We start from the raw sequence: 21,538 nt of genomic DNA on the forward strand, positions 1-21,538 counted from the left end.
TGAAATTATACAGCTTTTCTAGTGTATGATTTGACAAATTGAATGTGGAGCAGAACAGACGTTTCCACCAAGCCTCGACAGAAAAAGTAATTTTTCAGAGCAGGACCACTGACGAAGAAGGTGCTAAGGTCTATAAATAGCTACATCAACACCAAAGGAAATGAGGCTGGTCTGAAGAGACAATCATAGAGAGTTCAGGAGATAGACGAGACAAGTCCGAAAGGAAGTCTCGAATGCCGAAAATTCATTTACAATCCCGAAGAGAAGCTCTGTACAAGGATCATTTCTACCTGGGGAACTATCCTGAGAAGGAAGTTTTCCACCTCACTCCTCCTACACGCCGGCAAGCAAAACAACTCCGATTGGGATTCATGTCAAGACATTGACACACTGTCTCATTTGTTCTTACTTTTCTGTTCATTAATTGTTATTCATTTTTTATCTTTCATTCATCTATCTGTAACAAATGCTTTATCTTTATCCGTAATATCATTATCATATTCATCTTTATCTCTTTGTTCACCACCATACATTCATCTTCCATTTCTCTCACCATGTGTAACTAATCCTCTAGGGTAAGGGGGAAGGATTAAGCGAGTAAGTTAATCCATGTTGAAGAAGTCAGTTAAGTTTAGCTAACGCATGCTCAACGACATCTTCACCTGCGAGAGCAGAAGTGAAGTTGTTAATCCACCTCTCAAAAGAAGGTTGATAGAATGCGTTAACTAAAGTAAGAAGTATTTCCAGAGATGGAAACAACCTTACGTTCGCAACGTTCATCCCTGTTTACCATAGAGATATGGGAACGCGGCCGATCACTGAGAGGTATAAGCCAAGGGAAGGCGGAACCTTAGTTGCGTCCTCAACAGGATTAACAAACTTGCGATGTCCTTTCCCTCAACCTGTTCTCATTCTGATACCTTTCACAAGACTTGCCATCGCATTCCCTCATACACTTGCACAACTTCACATTTATTCATTTATTTGTTTATTTATTTATTTGTTGCCACATTTTCCTTTTCAAACACAACACATTATTATTTTGTTTTCGGTCTCATGTATCACATCAATATCGCATCTAGCATCGCAATTCCCGTGTTCGACCTCAGATCACTCTGAGAAACTTACGGTGGAATTATACTTAGTTCCAACGCTAGAAAACTTGTGACACACACATACTACATGAACGCATACTACGAGCGCATCTCAGTAGCATCGCATACATTATTTTAAAGCTAGTATAGCATATATTACCTAGAAGTGTGATTAAGACAAAGCAACGCATATCATACACATCATCAGTCTTTGCGGTGGCATTACATCCGTCGCAATTGACAAAACAAGCGAACAATAACATAATGTAAAAAAAATTACAAATATGGACAAATTTGTATAGTCTATCAGTGATAGACCATATTATTGGTAAGAGTCTATCAGAGATAGACCATATCACTGATAAAATTCTATCAACGATACAAGTCTATCACTGATAGACTTGTCTACATTTGCATTTTTTAAATGATGTTATACACTTAGTTATTATTTCTAACAATGCTGACAATTGCAATTTCCCTAATATAAAGGATGTATAGATATACTATAATGCATGCATACATATATTATAACTCTTATGTTATATGATGCATGAGCATGCTTTATGTAATTTAATCATGCATACTAATATATTATAACACTTATAATATAAAATAATGCATAAAAATAAATGCATAACCTATGGTGGGTTTTAAAACTATATGACATACATTATGGCACATAAAATAATCATACATCACATGTATATTTATCTAAAATTGATGGACTGGGATAAATAATCTCTAAACTGGAAATTAAATGGCTAAACTATTACAAAAGCTGTCCACCAGTTTAGAACAAGTGAACCAGGTCTTGAACTGCTTCACCAAGAACCTTTGCAGCTTGATCGTGTAGCAAACTCCTGATCGTCGAGTAACAAGGCATCGAGTATAAACGATTGTGTAGCTTTTGACTATGCGATGAGCATAAAAGTCCACGCGATTGTGCAGCGTGCATCAAGTATCGCATACCATGAGATCATGTAGCTACTGACTATGCAATGAGCATGATAGTCTACACGATTATGTAGCGAGCATCGAGTATCATATACTATGCGATCGTGTAGATACTGACTATGCGATGAGCATGATAGTCTACATGATCATTTAGCACACAATCTGTGCATTGAGTATCATATACCGTGGGATCGTTTACCCATCGAGTGCCTACACAATCATGCAACCAACGCAACACGATCGTGTAACAAACTTTACACGATCGCGTAGTATTAGCTATGCGATCATTTAGCAGATGTTACACGATCTTGTAGTAAACTCTACACGAACGCATGACAATGTCTAAACGATCATTTAGTTCTAGCTACACGATGCGGCCACCGTTTCGTCTTCTCCATCGAAACGCACTGCAACCTTTCTTTTGAAGCTTCAGGAACGACTCAAAAACTAAACGAATACATACTTGATTGCAAGTTTAATGCCCAAAAACGCAGGGACCCTTACAAATTAACTTTGTAATTTAAACAAAAAGCCATAAACAGAGACATCTATTCTGTAAACATCCATCAACAACCATCCACATACATTTAACAATTAAACGCAATACAGAAACAAAAACCACCACTATTGTAAACGATTTCAATACAGAAATGGAATTTGGAATCAGAACGAAAACCTGGCTCTAATACCAATTGAAGGAACTCATTTGAAAGAGATCCTTGAGTGGAAGCGGATTGTCCAAATTTTATTTTGATTGAAAAAACAAATTTACAACAAACATACAAGATATGCATTCTTAAATAAATTACAACATGCTTTTTATTAAGAAATAGAGTTTAAGAGATTATAACTTTGAAGAACGTTTCTTCGTGTATATCCCTCGATCTATCACGAACCTTGAACACAGCAACCTTGAAGACTTTCTTCAAGAACTTCACGAACCAAAAACAACAGACACAACCACTAGGAGCCTTCGGTATACTCGGGGTGAGAGTCTAGGAGTCGTGTGCTCTAACTATTTTGGTAAGGAGGGAGTTTGAGTTTGGAGGAGGAAGAAGATTGAAGAAGAACACGAAACGTTTTTACTCTCTATCGTATAGAAAACTTCAATCCTGTAGTGTTTTCAATGTGAGTCTGTTTCGTATGGAAGAAAAGAAAAACAATGTTTCATTTATTCCAAAATGCCACAAAATTAATTAACTACCCACTAAGATGGTTGGAGAGAATTAGGAATTAATTATCCAAAATAATAAATTTAATATAAATAAATATGATAACCAATTTATCCTATCTTATTTATATTAAACTATATGTTATATCAAATATAACACATAATCTATAGTTTTAATATTATATCATATACAATATAAACTATAGTCATTTTTTTTTTATGGCTTTTAATATAAATCATATGTATATTAAATTTTAATAACTATTTTAATCTCATTCAAATATTTATTTCTTCCAATCAAATAACAATGTATCAATTAAAATAATGATAGTTATATCATATATAATTAAATACCCTCTTATTAATTTGAACAATTCAAATTAACCCAAAAACTGATTTTCAACTAAATCCTTCTGAGCTACTAAGGTGACCTTATGGACTTGTAGCTTGAAGCTCCAACGGTACGTGAATAATTAATTAAACTATTTAATTACATTATCCACCATTTGTTAACTGTCGGACACTCCACTAAAGATCGACAGTTGCATTCTTCACATTACAGATATATTTCTATGTCCATTTAATATAACCAATCAATATACGATGACCCTTCATAAATTACTCGTAAGTACAACTGGGTCAAATTATCGTTTTGCCCCTATAGTTACATCTAACTCCTTAAGTACCACCGATCCCTCTAATGAATAATAGATCATAGTCCTACTATGACTAAACCCCTCTGGGCCAGGAGAGGGTGTGGCGCCACATTGTTCAAGACTCGAAATCAACCCTTAAAGGAGTAATTTATTTACTTATCCCTGCTTCGGAAAAGGAGTGAATTCCATCTTGTGTAGCTGTGTTCCTAGCTCCCCAATCAGACGAATCCCCAAAATGGTAGGCTTGTTGAGTCAGCGATCTGACCACTCTCATCCATACAAATCAAAGAACCGCCCCCATAGGTAGGAGTATACAACTCACTTGGGATTAAGGTCATGTTACCTATGGTCATCCTGGTGAAATGAAAGTCTCTATTATGAACGACGTTATATAATGAGTCTAAGCATTTCGTGGTCCGGTCTTATACAAACTCCTTTGTATAGAATATCCCTGCTCATATGTCTAATACATGAATGATCAGGACCATATCATTTGTAACACTTTACAACAATTGTAACACCTACAAAGCGGGCCATACTCGTAGTGTCACCAGGATAAGGTACCTATCCTTATCCATATACTACAGGTCATTTAGGTTATCACTTAAACATGATCCACCTGTATGTCTCCACATACATGTTTAAGTTACAACAATAACTGTGGATGTTAGTTTATTGGTTTGTGGTTAATGCAACTAAAATATCACATATTTTATAGACAACGAGAATAAAAATATCATATATTATTAATTACATATAAGTTTGTTCATACAATGTCTACAAACTATAGAACCCTACGAGATTTAGGGCATCAACCTCAACAAATACTACTTCAGAGGTTTTTCGTTTTGATTTTGAAGATATGGAAGAAGATGATACCCAAAGTGTAGATACAGAAGTTAATATTTACTTATTGGAGCCTCGTATTAAACACATAGAGAACTTTGATATCTTAGAGTGGTGGAAAGGAAACTCTTATAGATATAAGGTTTGTAGCAAAATTGTACGAGATCTTTTAGCAATTCTGATATCCATAATTGCTTCTGAGTCTGAATTTAATACTAGTGGGAAAGTAATCGATCTTTTTTGTTCTACATTAGCTGCAACCACAGTTGAGGCAATTATATGTGCACAAAATTGGTTACGTTAAAAAAAACAATTAGTGTTGATCTTTGAAGATACTTGGAGGATATTGTAATTGTTGAAGAAGGTTCCTATCTTTAAACATTCTTTCTAGACTTCAAATATATCAATTACATAATTATTATGTTAACAAGTTTATCATTTTTTTTAGATTTTGAAGCAGTTTTAGAGGCGAAAAACATGAAGAAGAACGAGAAGGAGACGGTGGCTTGAACAAGTTTGCTTTTATGTGACTTAAAACTTCGAAGTTTGTTATTGTTGAAGAACTTTTATGTAATTGTTGAAAAACTTTTATGTTATTGTTTGTTTTATATTTGTAGTACTTATATTTGGACTTTGGAATTTTTAAGTTTATTGTTGTTGATGAACTAGTAGTGTAACTTAAAATTTCGAAGGTTGTCGTTTGGACTTTGGAACTTTTATGTTATTGTTTGTAGAACAAGAAGTTTTATGTTTGTAGTACTTATATTTGGACTTTGGAACTTCTAAATTTGTTGTTGTCGTTGGGTTGAATTTTTGCTAATTGTAATTGTTATTATTAAATTTTAAACTTACTAATTTTTGTTGCATCTTGGAATTTCAACATTGTTTTCAAAACATAAAAATATATTTTGAATACAAGAAATATATTTTGGATTTAAAATTTAAAATATATTTAGAAAAGGTTGTAAACAAAAATGGAAAAAATGGAAGGAAATTTATAAAATAGGAAGAAAACATGAAGAATACCAAAACCGTAAAACCGAATCGAACTGCACTGATATATATGATTCAGTTTCAGTCTGGTCCGAACCGAACAAGGCAGTTTAGTTCCGTTTCAAATAATAAATTTTCAAAATTTGCGGTTCGATTCAGTTTGAGTCCCAAATCGAACTGTGAACACCCCTATAGAGACTTTTAGGAGGGCAGAAACAACTCATAGTATAGGTAGGAATCGTTTGGACCACTCTTTATAAGGACTTCCTTGGCACCAATAGAGAAAAAATTTCTTTCCATCCTTGGAGAACCTTCCGAACTCGATCCTTAATGACTGAAAATCAGTATATTTTATGTGGGTAAACATCGAAGGGAGGCCCAAATACGAACCCAAGTTATTAACATGCTTAACATGAATAATCCTTCCATGAAAATCCTTTCATTTAGCAAGAACATTTGGATAAAAGACCATCATGGACTTTGCAAAATTAACACCTTGCCCAGAGGCCCTTCAAATTTCCTAGCACAAAGATGGGAAACAGGCACACCAGATAAACTTCCTCTCAGGTAAGCAGTATAATCAAATTTGATAATGTTAGTTTCTTAACTTCTCTAAACTTATAAAATTATCACAATCAAACTCCATCTTTATCGATATGAATGTTAGCTCTTATGGCCCGTTTGATTTATGAGAATAAGAGGTAGAAATAGAAAATGGTATTTTATCATTACGTTTGTTACAAATTTTTAACTTTAGGAATGAGAATATTTTAGTCCAAGGTATTTCATATTCTCATTTATAAAACTTTTTCATTACCACCCAAATAGGTGGTTTTCTCAATTCCCAAAATATAAATAATTAATATCATGAATAACCTATGAAATTAATTTTGAATAATTGTATACTTTATAATTGCATAAGATATGACACATTTCTAGATATTCTATTCTCATTCTCATACCTAACTAAACATAAACTTCTTTGCTTACTAGCATCTTATTTTCATGTATATTTTATTCCTAGACATCTATAAATCCTTGAACCAAACCACCTCTTAAAGTCATTGATTCCAATTCCTCCCCTCCACCTGTGATGTAACATTTTAAAAGAAATTCACCATTATAAATTCCCAAAGTGTTTAAAATTGCATAAACCACATTTTATATACATCTGTTTGAAGTGATTGTAAACCACCCTAAATGATGGATAGCTGAAAACCCCTAAATTTTGAGATAAGTTTTAATTATACCCAGCCTTAAGACTTTGAAAAGTCTATTTTACCACTAAACTTTGAAATTTGTTAAAAAAAAAAAAAAAAAAATGATAACATTGAACTTTGAAGAAATATTTTTTACATTAAGTAAAGGATGGAAATGTTCATGACACCTAATGTTAAAAAATTAGAATGTGCAACATATTATTTACGACTATGATGATGAAAGTCGTTGTTATCAATTATTTCATCTCAAAATATATCATTAAAATAATTTACACAAAAAAAAAAGGCATAGTTCAGCTAGCATAAAAGATGTAATATCAATCTTGACATTAGAGGTTTGATCCCTCTTTGTGTTATAGATAAAAATATCATTAATGTTCACAAATAATTTTTATTCATTAGCTAGTATTATTTTAGAACAATTTACACAAACAATTTTTATACATTAGCTAATATCATTTTAGTACAATAAAAAGTAAGAAAATTCGAATCACAAAATTCTTGGTCACTAATACAAAATGTTAGTTGAGTTTGTGTACGTTTTGACTACCCTTTAATATGTTAATTCAAGTGAATTATATCGTAAATGAAAATTTATCTTCTTTTACAATATGTACCTTCTAAGTTTTACAAGATTAGCCGTTACATCAAATTTTTATCTTCTTTTACCAAAAATATATATTTCTTTAGAACAAAATTCAAATGGAATGGTAAAAAATGAAATTTTCAAGTACCAATCTACAAATCATGTAAATATTCCATTTTTTTTTCACACGTGTGAAGCACCAATTTTTCTACCCAATAGAAGAAAAGGGAAACCAATATCATACGTTCTCGGTGAGGCGCCGCACGTGCGGCTGTCCGTATCTCCTTTTCGTCCGTGATGACCACTCGCCTTTCTTTCTCTGTTTCTTTTGCCTTTCAGTTCCCTCTCTGCATTCAGCATTTCTCTCCATTAAATCTCTGCTTCTGCTTCTTCACATGGAAGCTTAGGCCTTCTCACTTTCTTCCTTCTTTAACTTGGTATGCCAATTCATTTCCTATTCTTCTTCTTCTTCTTCTTCTTTCTCTCGTTCTTTTTCCCTTTTCATATATCTTCTTTTAATGGATTCCACGAGACTCTCCCAACCCATTTCCCTTTTTCTTCCATTTTATGCTTAATTTCATTGGTTTTTACTTCCCTTTTGCAAATGGGTCATAAAAAAGTTGTTGTTCGGTCCTTATATGTGTGAGATTAGAGATTGCCATTTAATTTGGGTGTTACAACTGGAATTACTTCAGTTCATATAGTGGGAGTAGTGGCAGAGAAAGGCCTTGATTCAATTTACTGCGACTATTTCTCTGTTCATAAGCTGAGAGTTGAAAGGGCTTTTTTTTTTGGGTGCCCATTGCTTCTGATGGATCTGTAGTGTAATATATCTACAAAATCTACTTCCTGGGATCTAGTTGGATTCCAGTTCAACAGTCTTATAAACTGTTTTGGTTTGTTTTTCTTTTTAAATTTTGGTGGGGATTAGAGTTATTTCACTGTGTTTTTGTTGCATTTTCAAATGATCTTTTATTGGAGAATCTGATTTGTTGAGAGTGAGCATCTCTGGCTGTCAGAATACTAAAGATTGGTGCTGCTCGTATTTATGGAATACTAGAGTTGTTTGTAAGTTGGAAGATGAAAAATCAGTTGCTGCTTGAATTCGCATTCAAAGATCAATTGCATAAAATTTTTTATGGAACTTTGCCTTCAATTTTTGTTTGATATATTCCTTTTAGTTGTTGAGGTGCTAGTTGATATAATCTGACTTGATATGTTTCTTACTCCTTATAAATGTCTTCTATTCTTTCTGTACTTTCAGATATATCCTGGAGAAGATTATCTTATGATGGAGTCCTGTGATTGCATTGACACCCAATGGCCCCCTGATGAACTTCTAGTGAAATATCAGTATATATCAGATGTGCTAATCGCACTTGCTTATTTCTCCATCCCATTGGAGCTTATATATTTTGTGCAGAAGTCTGCATTCTTTCCTTATAGATGGGTGCTTATGCAATTTGGTGCTTTTATTGTTCTCTGTGGGGCAACACACTTCATAAACCTATGGACGTTCTCAATGCACTCGAAGGCTGTTGCCGTGGTTATGACTGTTGCAAAAGTTGCCTGTGCTATTGTCTCATGTGCAACTGCATTAATGCTTGTTCACATTATTCCTGATCTTTTGAGTGTCAAAACTCGAGAGTTGATTCTTAAAAACAAGGCTGAAGAACTTGACAGGGAGATGGGCCTTATTCTCACTCAAGAAGAAACTGGAAGGCATGTTAGAATGCTAACTCATGAAATAAGAAGCACGCTCAACCGGGATACAATATTAAAAACTACACTTGTTGAGCTGGGGAAGACCTTAGGACTCGAGGAATGTGCTCTGTGGATGCCATCAAGGAATGGACTAAGTCTACAGCTTTCACATGCCTTGAACTACCAGATACCAGTGGGAACTAATATTCCAATAAATCTTCCTGTTGTCAATGACGTTTTCAATAGTAATCGAGCAATACGCGTTCCCTACACTTGTCAATTGGCTAGGGTCAGACCTCCTGTCGGAGGAAGATATTTGCCACCAGAAGTTGTTGCTGTGCGAGTTCCCCTCTTAAACCTTTCAAATTTCCAAATGAACAATTGGCCTGATGGCTCTTCCAGAAGCTATGCAATTATGGTTCTAATTCTTCCTACTGATAGCGCTAGGAAATGGCGAGATCATGAGTTGGAACTTGTCGATGTAGTTGCAGACCAGGTTTTGTGTAATTTATTGTTCTGCTGCACCTCTACACTGCCCTTTGACTGGCATATTTTACACAAATAATGTTAGTTAAGGTATATGGGTAATTGATTATCTGCAGTTAGTTCTAATAAACAGTATAACTTAGGTTGAATTTAATATAGGATGTTAGTGCCTAATACCCATGTGACGCTTGGGACATTTTGTAAGTGATGCCCCTCTTCTATGTGCTTATCAGAGAATGACACTGTTGGATTTGTTGTCAAGTAAGGGCTCAGTGATTTGAACCAAAGGAGGTTGGCAAGTGTGGGAGCTTTAGAAGAGTTCCTTTGAGTTGTCGGGTTGTCTAGGTTTTTATTGGAATGAAAGAAGAAAAGTCTTAAGACTCTGATCTATCTATAATGCAGAGAAGATTTGTAGTTTCTCTTAGTTATATGACATGTCATAGAGAATTTCTAAACTGTTTTCGGACAATCTGAAATGGGGTGTGAAGAATGTCACGTTTGTTGGTTATTCTTCAATCCAAACTAGAAGTGATCGGAGCAGGTCCTCATGTTGTGTAGAGTGGTTTTTGTTATTTGTCCACTTGTCCTTCAAGATGTGGATGAAACTTTTTAAGCCACATTTGGTAACAACTTTATATCCCTCCGTCACCCCAGAATGAAAGGGGCGATCGCGTAGTTCTTGGTTTGTGAAGATATGTTATTAGGTGCTCCGTTTTATTTTCCTATTGAGGTGGAACCTAAACTCGTGGCCGAGAGATAGCTAGTCCATATATTGATAAGGGATGTATGGATTCTCAAGAAGAGAGGAGCCGAGGTGGTCCCTCCAAGGCCGCCCGGATCTCTCAAGTGATTAGAAAGTTGGATCTATATTGGAATTGTTTCTATCTTTTAAATTTATGCTTGTTTCCTTCCAGCTTTTCAATTATGATTTTCATCTTTGTTAAAGAAACACTTGAATTTCTAAGTCAAAATCTATAAACAAAAACAAATTGTTGAAAAGCACTTTTTTACTTTTCAAAACTTGATTTGAAAAACATTAGTAGAATAATAACAAAACATAGAAACTTGTGGTTGGAAGTAGTGTTTGTAAGTTTAATGTTAAAAAACCAAATGGTTATAAAAAAGAGACTTAGGCCCCGTTTGGTAACTATTTTCTTTTTTGTTTTTGATTTTTGAAAACTAAGCCTATTTTCCCTTCTTCTAGAATGATTTGCTTCTTTCTTAAGTACAATGGTTGAATTCTTAGCTAGATTCCAAAAACAAAAACAAATTTTTAAAAGTTATTTTTTTTTTTAGTTTTCAAATTTTGACTTGGTTTTTTAAATCATTGGTAAAAAGTAAATAACAAATGAAGAAATTTTGAGGTGGATGTTATGTCTATAGACTTAATTTTCAAAAACTAAAAACAAAAAACAAAATAGTTATGAAACGAGACCTTAGTTTTTGCCACAAGTTTTTATAATTGCAATCTGAAGACTTCTTGCCCTTTTGGGAGATTTTGATACATTTACACACATATATGCCCTTTGTCCTTTGATTAATCACCCATAAGGAACTTGTTGCTAAGTCATGAAAATTTTGAAATCCATATAGGTAGCTGTTGCACTTTCACATGCTGCAATTCTTGAAGAGTCTATGCGGGCGCGTGATCAGCTCATGGAGCAAAATGTGGCTTTGGATTTAGCTCGTAGAGAAGCAGAGACAGCGATTCACGCTCGTAACGATTTCCTGGCTGTCATGAACCATGAAATGAGGACGCCGATGCATGCAATAATTGCCCTTTCATCCCTGCTTTTGGAGACTGACCTGACTCCAGAACAGAGAGTGATGATAGAGACAATACTCAAAAGTAGTAATCTTCTAGCCACTCTGATTAATGATGTCTTGGATCTATCAAGACTTGAAGATGGCAGTTTGGTTTTGGACATGGGATCATTCAATCTCCATGCTATTTTCAAAGAGGTGAATCATAGAATTTAAGCTAATTTTTTCTCATTTGTCTCAACCATCAGACATCATCCTAACATCCTCATGCTTTTAATGGCAGGCAATGGATCTTATAAAGCCTATTGCTTCGGTTAAGAAGTTGTCGATGGCATTGATTTTGGCATCAGATCTACCAATCTGTGCTGTTGGTGACGAGAAGCGGCTTATGCAAATCATCTTGAATATCGTCGGTAATGGGGTGAAGTTCACTAAGGAAGGTCATGTTTCTATCATAGCATCCGTTGCAAAACTGGACTCTCTGAGAGATTGGCGCCCTAATGAATTCTATCCAATGCAATCCGATGGCCACTTTTACCTGCGAGTACAGGTTGGTATCATACCATATGGTTGAAATAGTTTGTTTGTTTTAAGAACAATTAGGACATAGAAAATAAGAATAGGAGGCAGTGAATGGAAATGTTATTTCAATGTTCTAAATCGTTCTGGTCCGTGTTCTTCATTTATTTTCATTGCTATGGCTTCTAACTTCTTGTGCAGGTTAAAGATTCAGGATGTGGTATTCCTCCCCAAGACATTCCTCATCTGTTTACCAGATTCACTCAGTTACAAACACGATCAAATCGAACAAATAGTGGCGTGGGACTCGGTTTGGCCCTTGGTAAACGGTATTGCTTCATCACAATGATTAATGAAAAATTATTTGATGAGGCTTCCACAATATGATTGTCAATTCTTCACTATTGAATGTGTGAGAGAGTACCTCGAATATGTATCTTGTAGTTATTAGGAGTCGTAAAATTTTTAATCTAAATCCAACAGCTATTATGAGGCAGCCATACCATGGCGGCCTCTCATGGATAATCTTCCTACTATCATTTAATCCAATGTACAGTAACTTGAAAATACCATTTTGTTGATAAGCTATTCATTTCTTGGATCATGTTCCAAAATGAAATAATTGGTCTGAGTTTGACTTCTATCTCTTCAGTCCCTTATCTTCTAGTTTTTCTTGAAACTTCTCACATGGGTTGTTGGTTCAGGTTTGTAAATCTCATGGGAGGTCACATTTGGATCGAGAGCGAAGGCCCCGAAAAAGGGACGACAGCTGTGTTCATTGTGAAACTTGGGATCTGCAATGCTATTCCAAATGACTTCTCAGTCAAACAAGTTGCACCCATTGTAAATCACAGAAGTGCAGATCTCCATGGACACAGGCCAATCTTCAGAGAAACTGGTCAAGTTGCCTTCTCCAGTTCACGGTATCAGCGAAGTCTTTAAACTTGATTCGATCGACGTTCCAAGTTCCTTTTGGGATATTTTTTTTTCCTCAGGGAAACCATGAAGTTGAAAGAAATACACGTCCATTATCGCCAGTGCATGTTTGCTTCTCGAACAATATTACCAGCTATTAATTAGAGAAGACACAAGGATGCTTAATGTGCAGCCATCATATAGTATAAGAAATCTATCCTGTAACTCTTCAAGATAAACATTTTGTAGTGTTTTGGATCGTACTATACAAATATTTGCTTCTACATTGAATCACCTTCGTTCCTGCATAACATAGGATTTTGTGAATGATTTAAATGTCGATGTCAATAAAATTATTGAGATGTTAATTTTATAGATTTTTTTTTTTTTTAAATGATAGATGAAATATGAATAAAATATTAATGACGATGACTGATCAGATATATTACCCAATCTTAGAAAATTTATTTATTATTTAAAAATAGTTGGGAGTTTTAATCCAAAAGAAACTAAGAAAGTTATGCCAGTCTTTTAAAATGATGACTGACAACCTTGAGTTACTTCGATTCTCTCATCCCATTTATTATTGTTAGAAAAAAAAATCTTTTGAAATGATTTTCTCTTCTTTCCCCTTTCAAATTGAGTTTGTCCACTTTTGATTGTGGGTAAAATGTTAATTAAAAAGAACACTAATGGGAATTTAGATTTATTAAAATAAAATAATGTAAGAATTAACAAAAATTACAAATGCCACAATTTTATTTTATTTTTCTTACCACAACATGTGAGAATTGAGATATGTTTAGGCTCGACGTAAAGAATTAAATTCAATAATTTTTTTTTTTTAGCAAATGGTAAAAATCATCATTAAAATATGGTGCTAGTTGTAATATTACCTCTAAACTTTCAATTTTAAAAATTGAACCCTCAAAATTATATGAATGTTAAAATTAGGTGGCCTTCAAACTTACATATTTGTATAAATTGTATCATTGTATAAGTTTAAGAATTTATTTTTTATCATTCGTGAGTCCAATTTCTACAATTTTTATAAAATTGAGAGTATAATTTTAACACTTATAGAAGTTTAGAGACTCAATTTTACAATTGAAAATTTAAGAGTGTAATTACAAGTACTACCATACTTCAAAGATGGTTTTTACAATATACTTTTTTTTTTTTTGACAAGGTAAATAGTGTCTAATTTTTAAAAGTGTTTAATTAAAATTTATCATAATCAACCTCACAATAAAGTTTCAAGAATTTAATATTTAAACTATATCGATGTATGTCTTTCATTTAAAAAAAAAAAGTCTTAATCGTTGTGAATTTGAGGAGCACAACAGGAACGCAAATGTCAATAAAATATAATATTAAAATAAATACACATAATATAAATATATAGAATAAATAAACAATAAAACAAATAAATATTAAAATAAATTAAACAAATATATTTAAATATATAAAATAAAATAAATAACAAAAGTAAATAAAATAACAAATTATGGATTTCTCTACTTTCTCCAATTTTTTTGGAATTTGCCTAATGTGTGTGTTTTTCAAAAATTAAAAAAAAAGTCATTATTTATAGGTAATTTAGCAAGTAGGAGGTGGATTTCATGAACATTAATAATGAGTATTTACTAGACACATGGACAACACTTTGGAAAAATAGGGACATGACACTTGGTAAATGGTCAATGAACACTAAGCATGAGTATCTAATGGGCATCTATTTTCAATAATATTTATAATACTCCCTCTTAGATGCTCATTATATATATGAAATATGCCTCGTTAAAACCTTAATAGGAGAAAACCCATTAGAAAAAAAATCACAGTGAAGGAAAAAGAGTACGTATTTCATATAATCTAATAATCTTAAAAAAAATACAATATATTTACTCTCCCTCATGGAAACATTACTTGAAATCTTCGAGGAGCGACATTCCAATGTTGTGTACCAATTTTTTAAAGTTTGTTCTAGGTAATGACTCTGTAAATATGTCCACTAGGTTATCCTTTGAATAAATTTATTGAATAGTAATGTCACCATTTTCTTCAAGATCGTATAGAAAAGCTTTGGTGAAATATGTTTTGTTCTATCTCCTTTAATATATCTTTCTTTTATTTGGGATATATATGATGTGTTGTCTTTGTATAATATTGTTGGAAGATTTTTACTAGAAGACAGACCACATGTTCCATGAATGTGCTGAGTCATTGATCTTAGCCATACACATTCTCGACTAGCCTCGTGAATTGCAAGAATTTCAGCATGATTTGAGGAAGTGACTGTTATAATCTATTTCACAAATCGCAATGATATAGCCATTCCTTTATATGTGAATAGATAACCTGTTTGAGATTTAGCTTTATGTGAATTAGATAAATATCCGGAATCTGCACAACGAACTAGATCAAAATTTGATTTATTTGAATAAAACAAACCCATATCAATCGTTCCTAGGAGATAACGGAGTATATGCTTAATTCCATTCTAATGTCTTTTAGTTGGAGAAGAATTATATCTTGCTAATAAATTTACTGAAAATGCAATATTTGATCTTGTATTATTAGCAAGATGCATAAGTGCACCAATTGCACTAAGATATGGTGACATTACTTCCTTTGGAATGAACTTTCTTTGGAATGTTCAATGGATGTGCTTTGTCCATATAAAATATTTTCAAAACTTTTCCTGTATAAGTTGACTAATGAACAAATATTTCATCTGCTAAATGCTCAATTTGCAAGCCAAGGAAAAAATTTATTTTTTCGGGATCTTTCATCTCAAATTCTTTCTTAAGATATTCTGTTGCCTTTGAAAGCTTTTCAGGAGTTCCAATTATATCTAAGTCGTTAACATATACCGTTATAATAGCAAATCCTAATTATGATTTCTTTATAAAAACACATGGACGTATTGGATTGTTTTGATATCCTTCTTTCAACAATATCTACTTAGGCGATTATAACATATTCGTCTTGATTGTTTCAATCCATATAGCGACCTCTGGAACTTTATTGAATACAATTCCTGAGAATTTGATTTATATGTTTCAGGTATCTTAAATCCTTTTGGGATTCTCATATAAATATCATTATCAAGAGACCCATATAAATATACCGTGACTACATCCATAAGATCCATGTCCAGACTTTCATACATAGTCAGTCCAATTAAATTTCTTAATGTGATTACATCCACCACCGGAGAATACGTCTCCTCATAATCAATACCAGGTCTTTGTGAAAAATCGTGTGCAATTAGTCTTGCTTTATATCATGTGACCACATTATTTTCATTTCTTTTTCTTACAAATATCCATTTGTATCCCATAGGTTTGACACCTTCTCGTGTTTGGACTATTGGTCCAAAAACTTGACGTTTTGAAAGTGAGTTTAATTGTGCCTCAATTGCCTCTTTCCACTAAAGTCAATCTTTCCTATGTTGATATTCTTCAACAGATTTTGGTTCAGAATTCTTATTTTCAGATATAATATCAAGAGCAACATTATATGCAATACATTGTCAATAAATATGAGTTCAATTCCATCTTTTTCCTGTCATGATGTAGTTTATTGAAATCTCATTATTATCTTTAGATATTTCACCTTCCTCACTAGTCATGTTAAGGATTTCTTTATGAATATTTACATCCTCAACCAAGTCTTCTTGACTATTAATTATTTTTATTTTCTGAGGATTTTTATCTTTGGAACCCATTAGTCTACCATGCTTTTGGCGTGCTCTAGAGTCATTAGTGACAATTTGCTATGTTGGGATATCAATTTTTGATGGAACATTTGCAACTGGTATATGTGATTTAGTTACTTTCTTTACATTTATAAATGCATCTGGTAACTGATTTGCTATATTTTATAAATGAATTATCTTCTGAACTTCAAGTTCATATTGATCTTTATGGGGATCTAAACGAGACAATAACGATGCATTCCATGTAATTTCTTTTTTCAGCTTCTTAATTCCTCATAATCAATGGTTTAGCAATTAACTGTAAACGTTTTATGAATGATTCTACTAAACCGTTTTGTGTGTGAACATGAGCTACAGGATGTTCAACACTTATCTCAATTGACATACAATAATTATCAAAAGCTTGTGATGTAAATTCACTAACATTATCAAGATGAATAGTCTTAATTATATAATTAAGAAATTGTGCTCTTAATTTAATTATTTTAGCAAGTAATCTTATAAATGCAAGATTTCGACTTGATAATAAGCACACATATGACCATCTGCTGGATGTGTCTATTAATACCATAAAATATCTAAATGGTCCACTTAGTGGGTTAATAGGTTCACATATATCACCATGAATTCGTTATAAAAATGCAGGTAGTTCAATCCCCATTTTAGCTTGTGATGGTCTAATTATCAATTTTTCTTGAGAGCAAGCATCACATGATAATTCATTAGATTGAATGATCTTCTGGTTTTTCAATGGATGTCCATTTGAATTCTCAATAATTTTCCTCATCATTATAGATCCTAGATGACCCAATCGGTCATGCCAAATTGTAAATATGTCTGGATTCATGAACTTCATGTTCATTGTTGCATATGTTTCAATTACTCGTATATGAGTATAATATAATCTAGGAGATAAAGCAGGCAATTCTTCCAATGTACGTTTTTCATTTGAGATAGTAGATATGATATATAGATATTCCACATTATTCTTACTATCAGTCTCAATATGATAACCATTGCAACGTATATCTTCAAAACAAAGTAGATTCCTCTTTGATTGACTAGAGAACAATGCATGGTCAATTGTAAATTTTATTCCTCTAGGAAAAATAATATATTTTTTTCCAAAGCCTTCAAACAGGTTTGAAAAACTTGATATCGTATCGACTTTTGCTTCCAACATTGTCAGTTTGAAAAAATATTTTCTATTTGTAAGTATTATATGTGTAGTTGCATTGTCCGCCAGACATAGATCTTCTTTACTCTTTTTTAGTCACCCAACATATGAAAATGATCCTAGTTTCTTCATTAAAAGAAAATAATTACAATAAGAAAAACAATATTTGGAATATACAAAGTCTACTAAGAGAAGAAAAAAAAAACATGAAGATGAAAGAAAACATTAAATCTAGATATTTTCAACGTCAAATGAAACACTTGATGTTTCATCAATTCTGCCGCTTTTTTCTTCAGGAGATTCAAGGAAGTCTACCACATCCAAATTTGTCATATATGTGGGTCAAATATGTCACTATCCTGGTATGCAAAATTTGCTTCCACATTTCTCTCTTTTTCCTTCAGGGAGGCTTGATAGAGATCAACTAAGTGTTTTGATGTACGACAGGTACGTGACCAATGCCCAGTCATTCCGTATTGAAAGCATTTAATTTCAACACTTTTTAAACTCTTATCTTATGGGGTCCTTTCTAATCATCATTTTGTATGGTTTCTTTGAAATTTGAATGCTTAGAACGACCATCACGAAAATAATAATGCCACGGTTATGACCTCGACCTCAACCATGACCACAACCTTGACCATGATTATTATTAAAATTCACAGCATTCACTTCAGAGAATGGTGTTGTTAGAGTTAGAATACATGCAACGGAAGAAAAATGAATCATTAAGCATTCTAATTCATTAATTTTGGCCTTGAATCTAAGCATGCTCATAAAATACAAAGTGGGTTTCATGACATACCTTTGAAGAACACCTTGAATCACGATTCTCAGCTGCAATCTTCTTGAATTTAACTTGTGAACCACCTCAAGACCTTCCCTACTATCCTTTTGGTGCCTTGGGTTTAGTTGTAGAACTCAAAATAAGCTTGGATTAAGAGAATTTTGGAGGAATGGTTTACAACAACCTGAAGAACTCTTCTTCAAGAGAGATTTTCAGGCAAAATCAACCCTTTTGCATGCCAAATTCCACTTCAGGATATATAGCAAGATCATCATGCAAGAAGAATTGTTGCATGAATTGGAGCTCATGCTTGGATTTGGCTAAGAATTGTGAAGTGGATTCTGAGTAAGCTTCTTGGAAAATTAGTGAAAAAATCCAATTTTTTGGATTTTTTCAATTTTTCAATTTTATTTTCTTTTTAATTAAAATTTGATTTTCAAAATCAATTTCCAAAATTAATTTTGTTTTCAAAAATAAAATTTTATTAATTTTACAAAATTAATTCAATAATTAATTTATCTAATAAAATTAATAATAAATAATTTATTAATTCTAATTAATTTAATGTCAAATATTCAATTAATTTATCACCAATTCCACTATCATGATCCCATTCATGAATTTAATATTTAAATCATATTTAAATATAATCGATTCTCCAGTTTCGTTTAATTCCAAAATTAAACACGTAATTATATCTCATATAATTTCTAGTTCTCTTAATTCTAATTCAAACGTTTCAAATCAACTTATAACTCTACTCTAAGGCTAATCCATTTACGAGCTAGTAAGGTGACCTCGTGTATCTACGATCATGGGCTCCAACGATATGAGATTAATTGGCTAAACTCTTTACACCGAATTAACCCCTATTGGTTAATTGATGGGTCACTCCACTAAATCCCAGAGTTGCACTCCTCTCACTGTAGATATATTGTGTCCACTCGATATAACCATGATTAGTAAGTTAACCCTTCACAGGTTGTTCGTAATAACGGCTAGATCAAATGATTGTTTTACCCCCAAGATTACCTCTCGTTCCTTAAGTTCTACTCATCCTTTAATGAACAATTAATTTGTGATCCGATCAACAAATTGAGTCTCTCTCGGGTCAATGAGAGGGTAGGGCCCTTTGTTCAAGACCCGGAGTCAGCAATTAAGGGAACAATCTCTCTACTATCCCTGAAAGCGAGTAGGAGTGAATTCCATCTTGCATCCTATGTCCCCAACTATCTACTCGATCTTACCCCTGAAATGAAGGTTTATTAAGCCGACTCTGTTAGGCCAACCTTCACCTATGCAAATCTAGGGATAATCCCATATAAACAAAAGTTTATAGTTAGCTCAAGATTAAGGTCAAGTTACCTAAGTCATCACTTTGAAATAGTCGGTCTTAAACAGTAAACAATGTTATAAAGTAAAAGTGATTGATTTTGTAGTTTGATCTTGTACAGACCCATTGCATAGGGTACCCCCATTCTTCATGTCAATACATGAACGAATTTGGATCACATTGTCTGTAGCATGTTACAACTCTTGTAACAACTATAGAGTGGGCCGCATCCAATAGTATTACCAGAATAAAGCACTCAACCTCATTCATATACTATAAATCCTTTTGATTATTAACTCGAACCTGATCCACTTTTATGTCTCTACATAAAGTTCAAGTACTCATGTAATAGTCATGGATCTTTTAGTTTATTGGATTTATTTCTAAAACGAAATAAGCAATACATATTTTGAATAACAACTTATTGAATTTTTAGAAATAAGTTTTATTGTTTACAAACCACGAGTTTTAGGACATAAAACCCAACAAACTCCCAATTGGACTAAAACTCTAGTGGTAACTTATATATCCGAATATATAAAACTGAGTTTCTGAGTTTTACAGAGAAATCAATAAACTAGGGCATCTCATACCCATGGTTTACCACTCAGTATCCCATACCTAGTTTTTCTCCAACTTGCCCTAGGTTATTAATCTAATATTCCTAGTCTTACTAGGTGATTCTTAAACATTTTAGCCAAGAGAATCGTTATAAACATGTTAATGTACAATAGCCTTCTTATTAAACTATATGAGGAATGCATCTTATACTCACAACATTTGTTTCTCAATAATTTCTAGGAAGTCATACACTCCTCCCACTACATCAAGGTACTCTCAACTCTTTGAGTAAGATGCATCTGACCTGTCTAAACAACTCTTGTTTAGAATGTTAATTTAATAACTCTTTATTGATATATGCAAGTTTTTAATGGAAACAAATAATACAAGGTGATCTAAAACAATATTCCAATAATTGGAATGATGTTGAGATAACCATTTAAGGAAATTAGAAAGTTTATTACTAGATTTCATGTTCCATCAAATAGACCTAAAAATTTTAAACTTTCTATACTTTTGATCCAAACAAAACATTTCAGTTTTATTTTACCTAACAAGTTTTGTACACTCTGAACTTTTCAATTGTTCAAAACTTATCACTTAGGTTAAATAACTACTTGCGTTTATTGATTTCTAGCCGTTTTTAAATATCTGAATATTTGCAAATGACTTTTAACTAGGTTGATACTTAACAGAAGTTGCTATGCAAATAGAACAAACATGATTTTCGAAAAATGAACATTTCATTTCCAACAAAAACATATATACAATTTGTTCCTTTTTACAAGATAACAAAAGCAAATAAGATTATCTTCAAATAGCAATATCTCCCATGGGTCGTGTTGAGCAACCAATCTTCAGGAACTAGTTTGCCTGTTTTGTTTTCTCTACTCTCTTCTCAGCAAGGTACTAAGGGCAGTTCCTCTTCTAATGCCCTTCCTCGTTGCAGTGGAAACATTTTCCTTTGTCTGCAGCGTTAGTCTTGTCTTTTCTCCCAACGGTTTTCTTCTTCCCTTTTCCTTTACTCTTCCTAACTAGAATATTCTTA

At 32.9% G+C, this 21,538-nt stretch overlaps 1 protein-coding gene across 1 annotated transcript; it reads left to right on the forward strand.

Moving 5' to 3' along the window:
* Positions 1 to 7,773: 7,773 nt before the first annotated feature.
* Positions 7,774 to 13,281, forward strand: ERS1 (ethylene response sensor 1). Its single transcript, XM_039042297.2, has 6 exons — positions 7,774 to 7,957; positions 8,785 to 9,720; positions 11,304 to 11,672; positions 11,758 to 12,024; positions 12,195 to 12,322; positions 12,698 to 13,281. The coding sequence occupies exons 2-6, from the start codon at positions 8,809 to 8,811 to the stop codon at positions 12,933 to 12,935; spliced, it is 1,914 nt and encodes a 637-aa protein (XP_038898225.1). The 5' UTR covers positions 7,774 to 7,957; positions 8,785 to 8,808; the 3' UTR covers positions 12,936 to 13,281.
* Positions 13,282 to 21,538: the final 8,257 nt, after the last annotated feature.

This window comes from Benincasa hispida, chromosome 9 (genome assembly GCF_027475165.1).
Source record: "Benincasa hispida cultivar pf3 chromosome 9, pf3_genome.v1.1, whole genome shotgun sequence".
In the NCBI taxonomy this organism is placed as follows: domain Eukaryota; kingdom Viridiplantae; phylum Streptophyta; class Magnoliopsida; order Cucurbitales; family Cucurbitaceae; genus Benincasa; species Benincasa hispida.

What these genes read in the sequence shown, in the direction of transcription:
- ERS1 (XM_039042297.2), top strand. Translation starts at nt 8,809, where the DNA reads ATGATGGAGTCCTGTGATTGCATTGACACCCAATGGCCCCCTGATGAA. An exon ending in TCGATGTAGTTGCAGACCAG is followed by an intron (nt 9,721 to 11,303) that starts GTTTTGTGTAAT and finishes AAATCCATATAG; the next exon opens with GTAGCTGTTGCACTTTCACA. An exon ending in TCCATGCTATTTTCAAAGAG is followed by an intron (nt 11,673 to 11,757) that starts GTGAATCATAGA and finishes TTTTAATGGCAG; the next exon opens with GCAATGGATCTTATAAAGCC.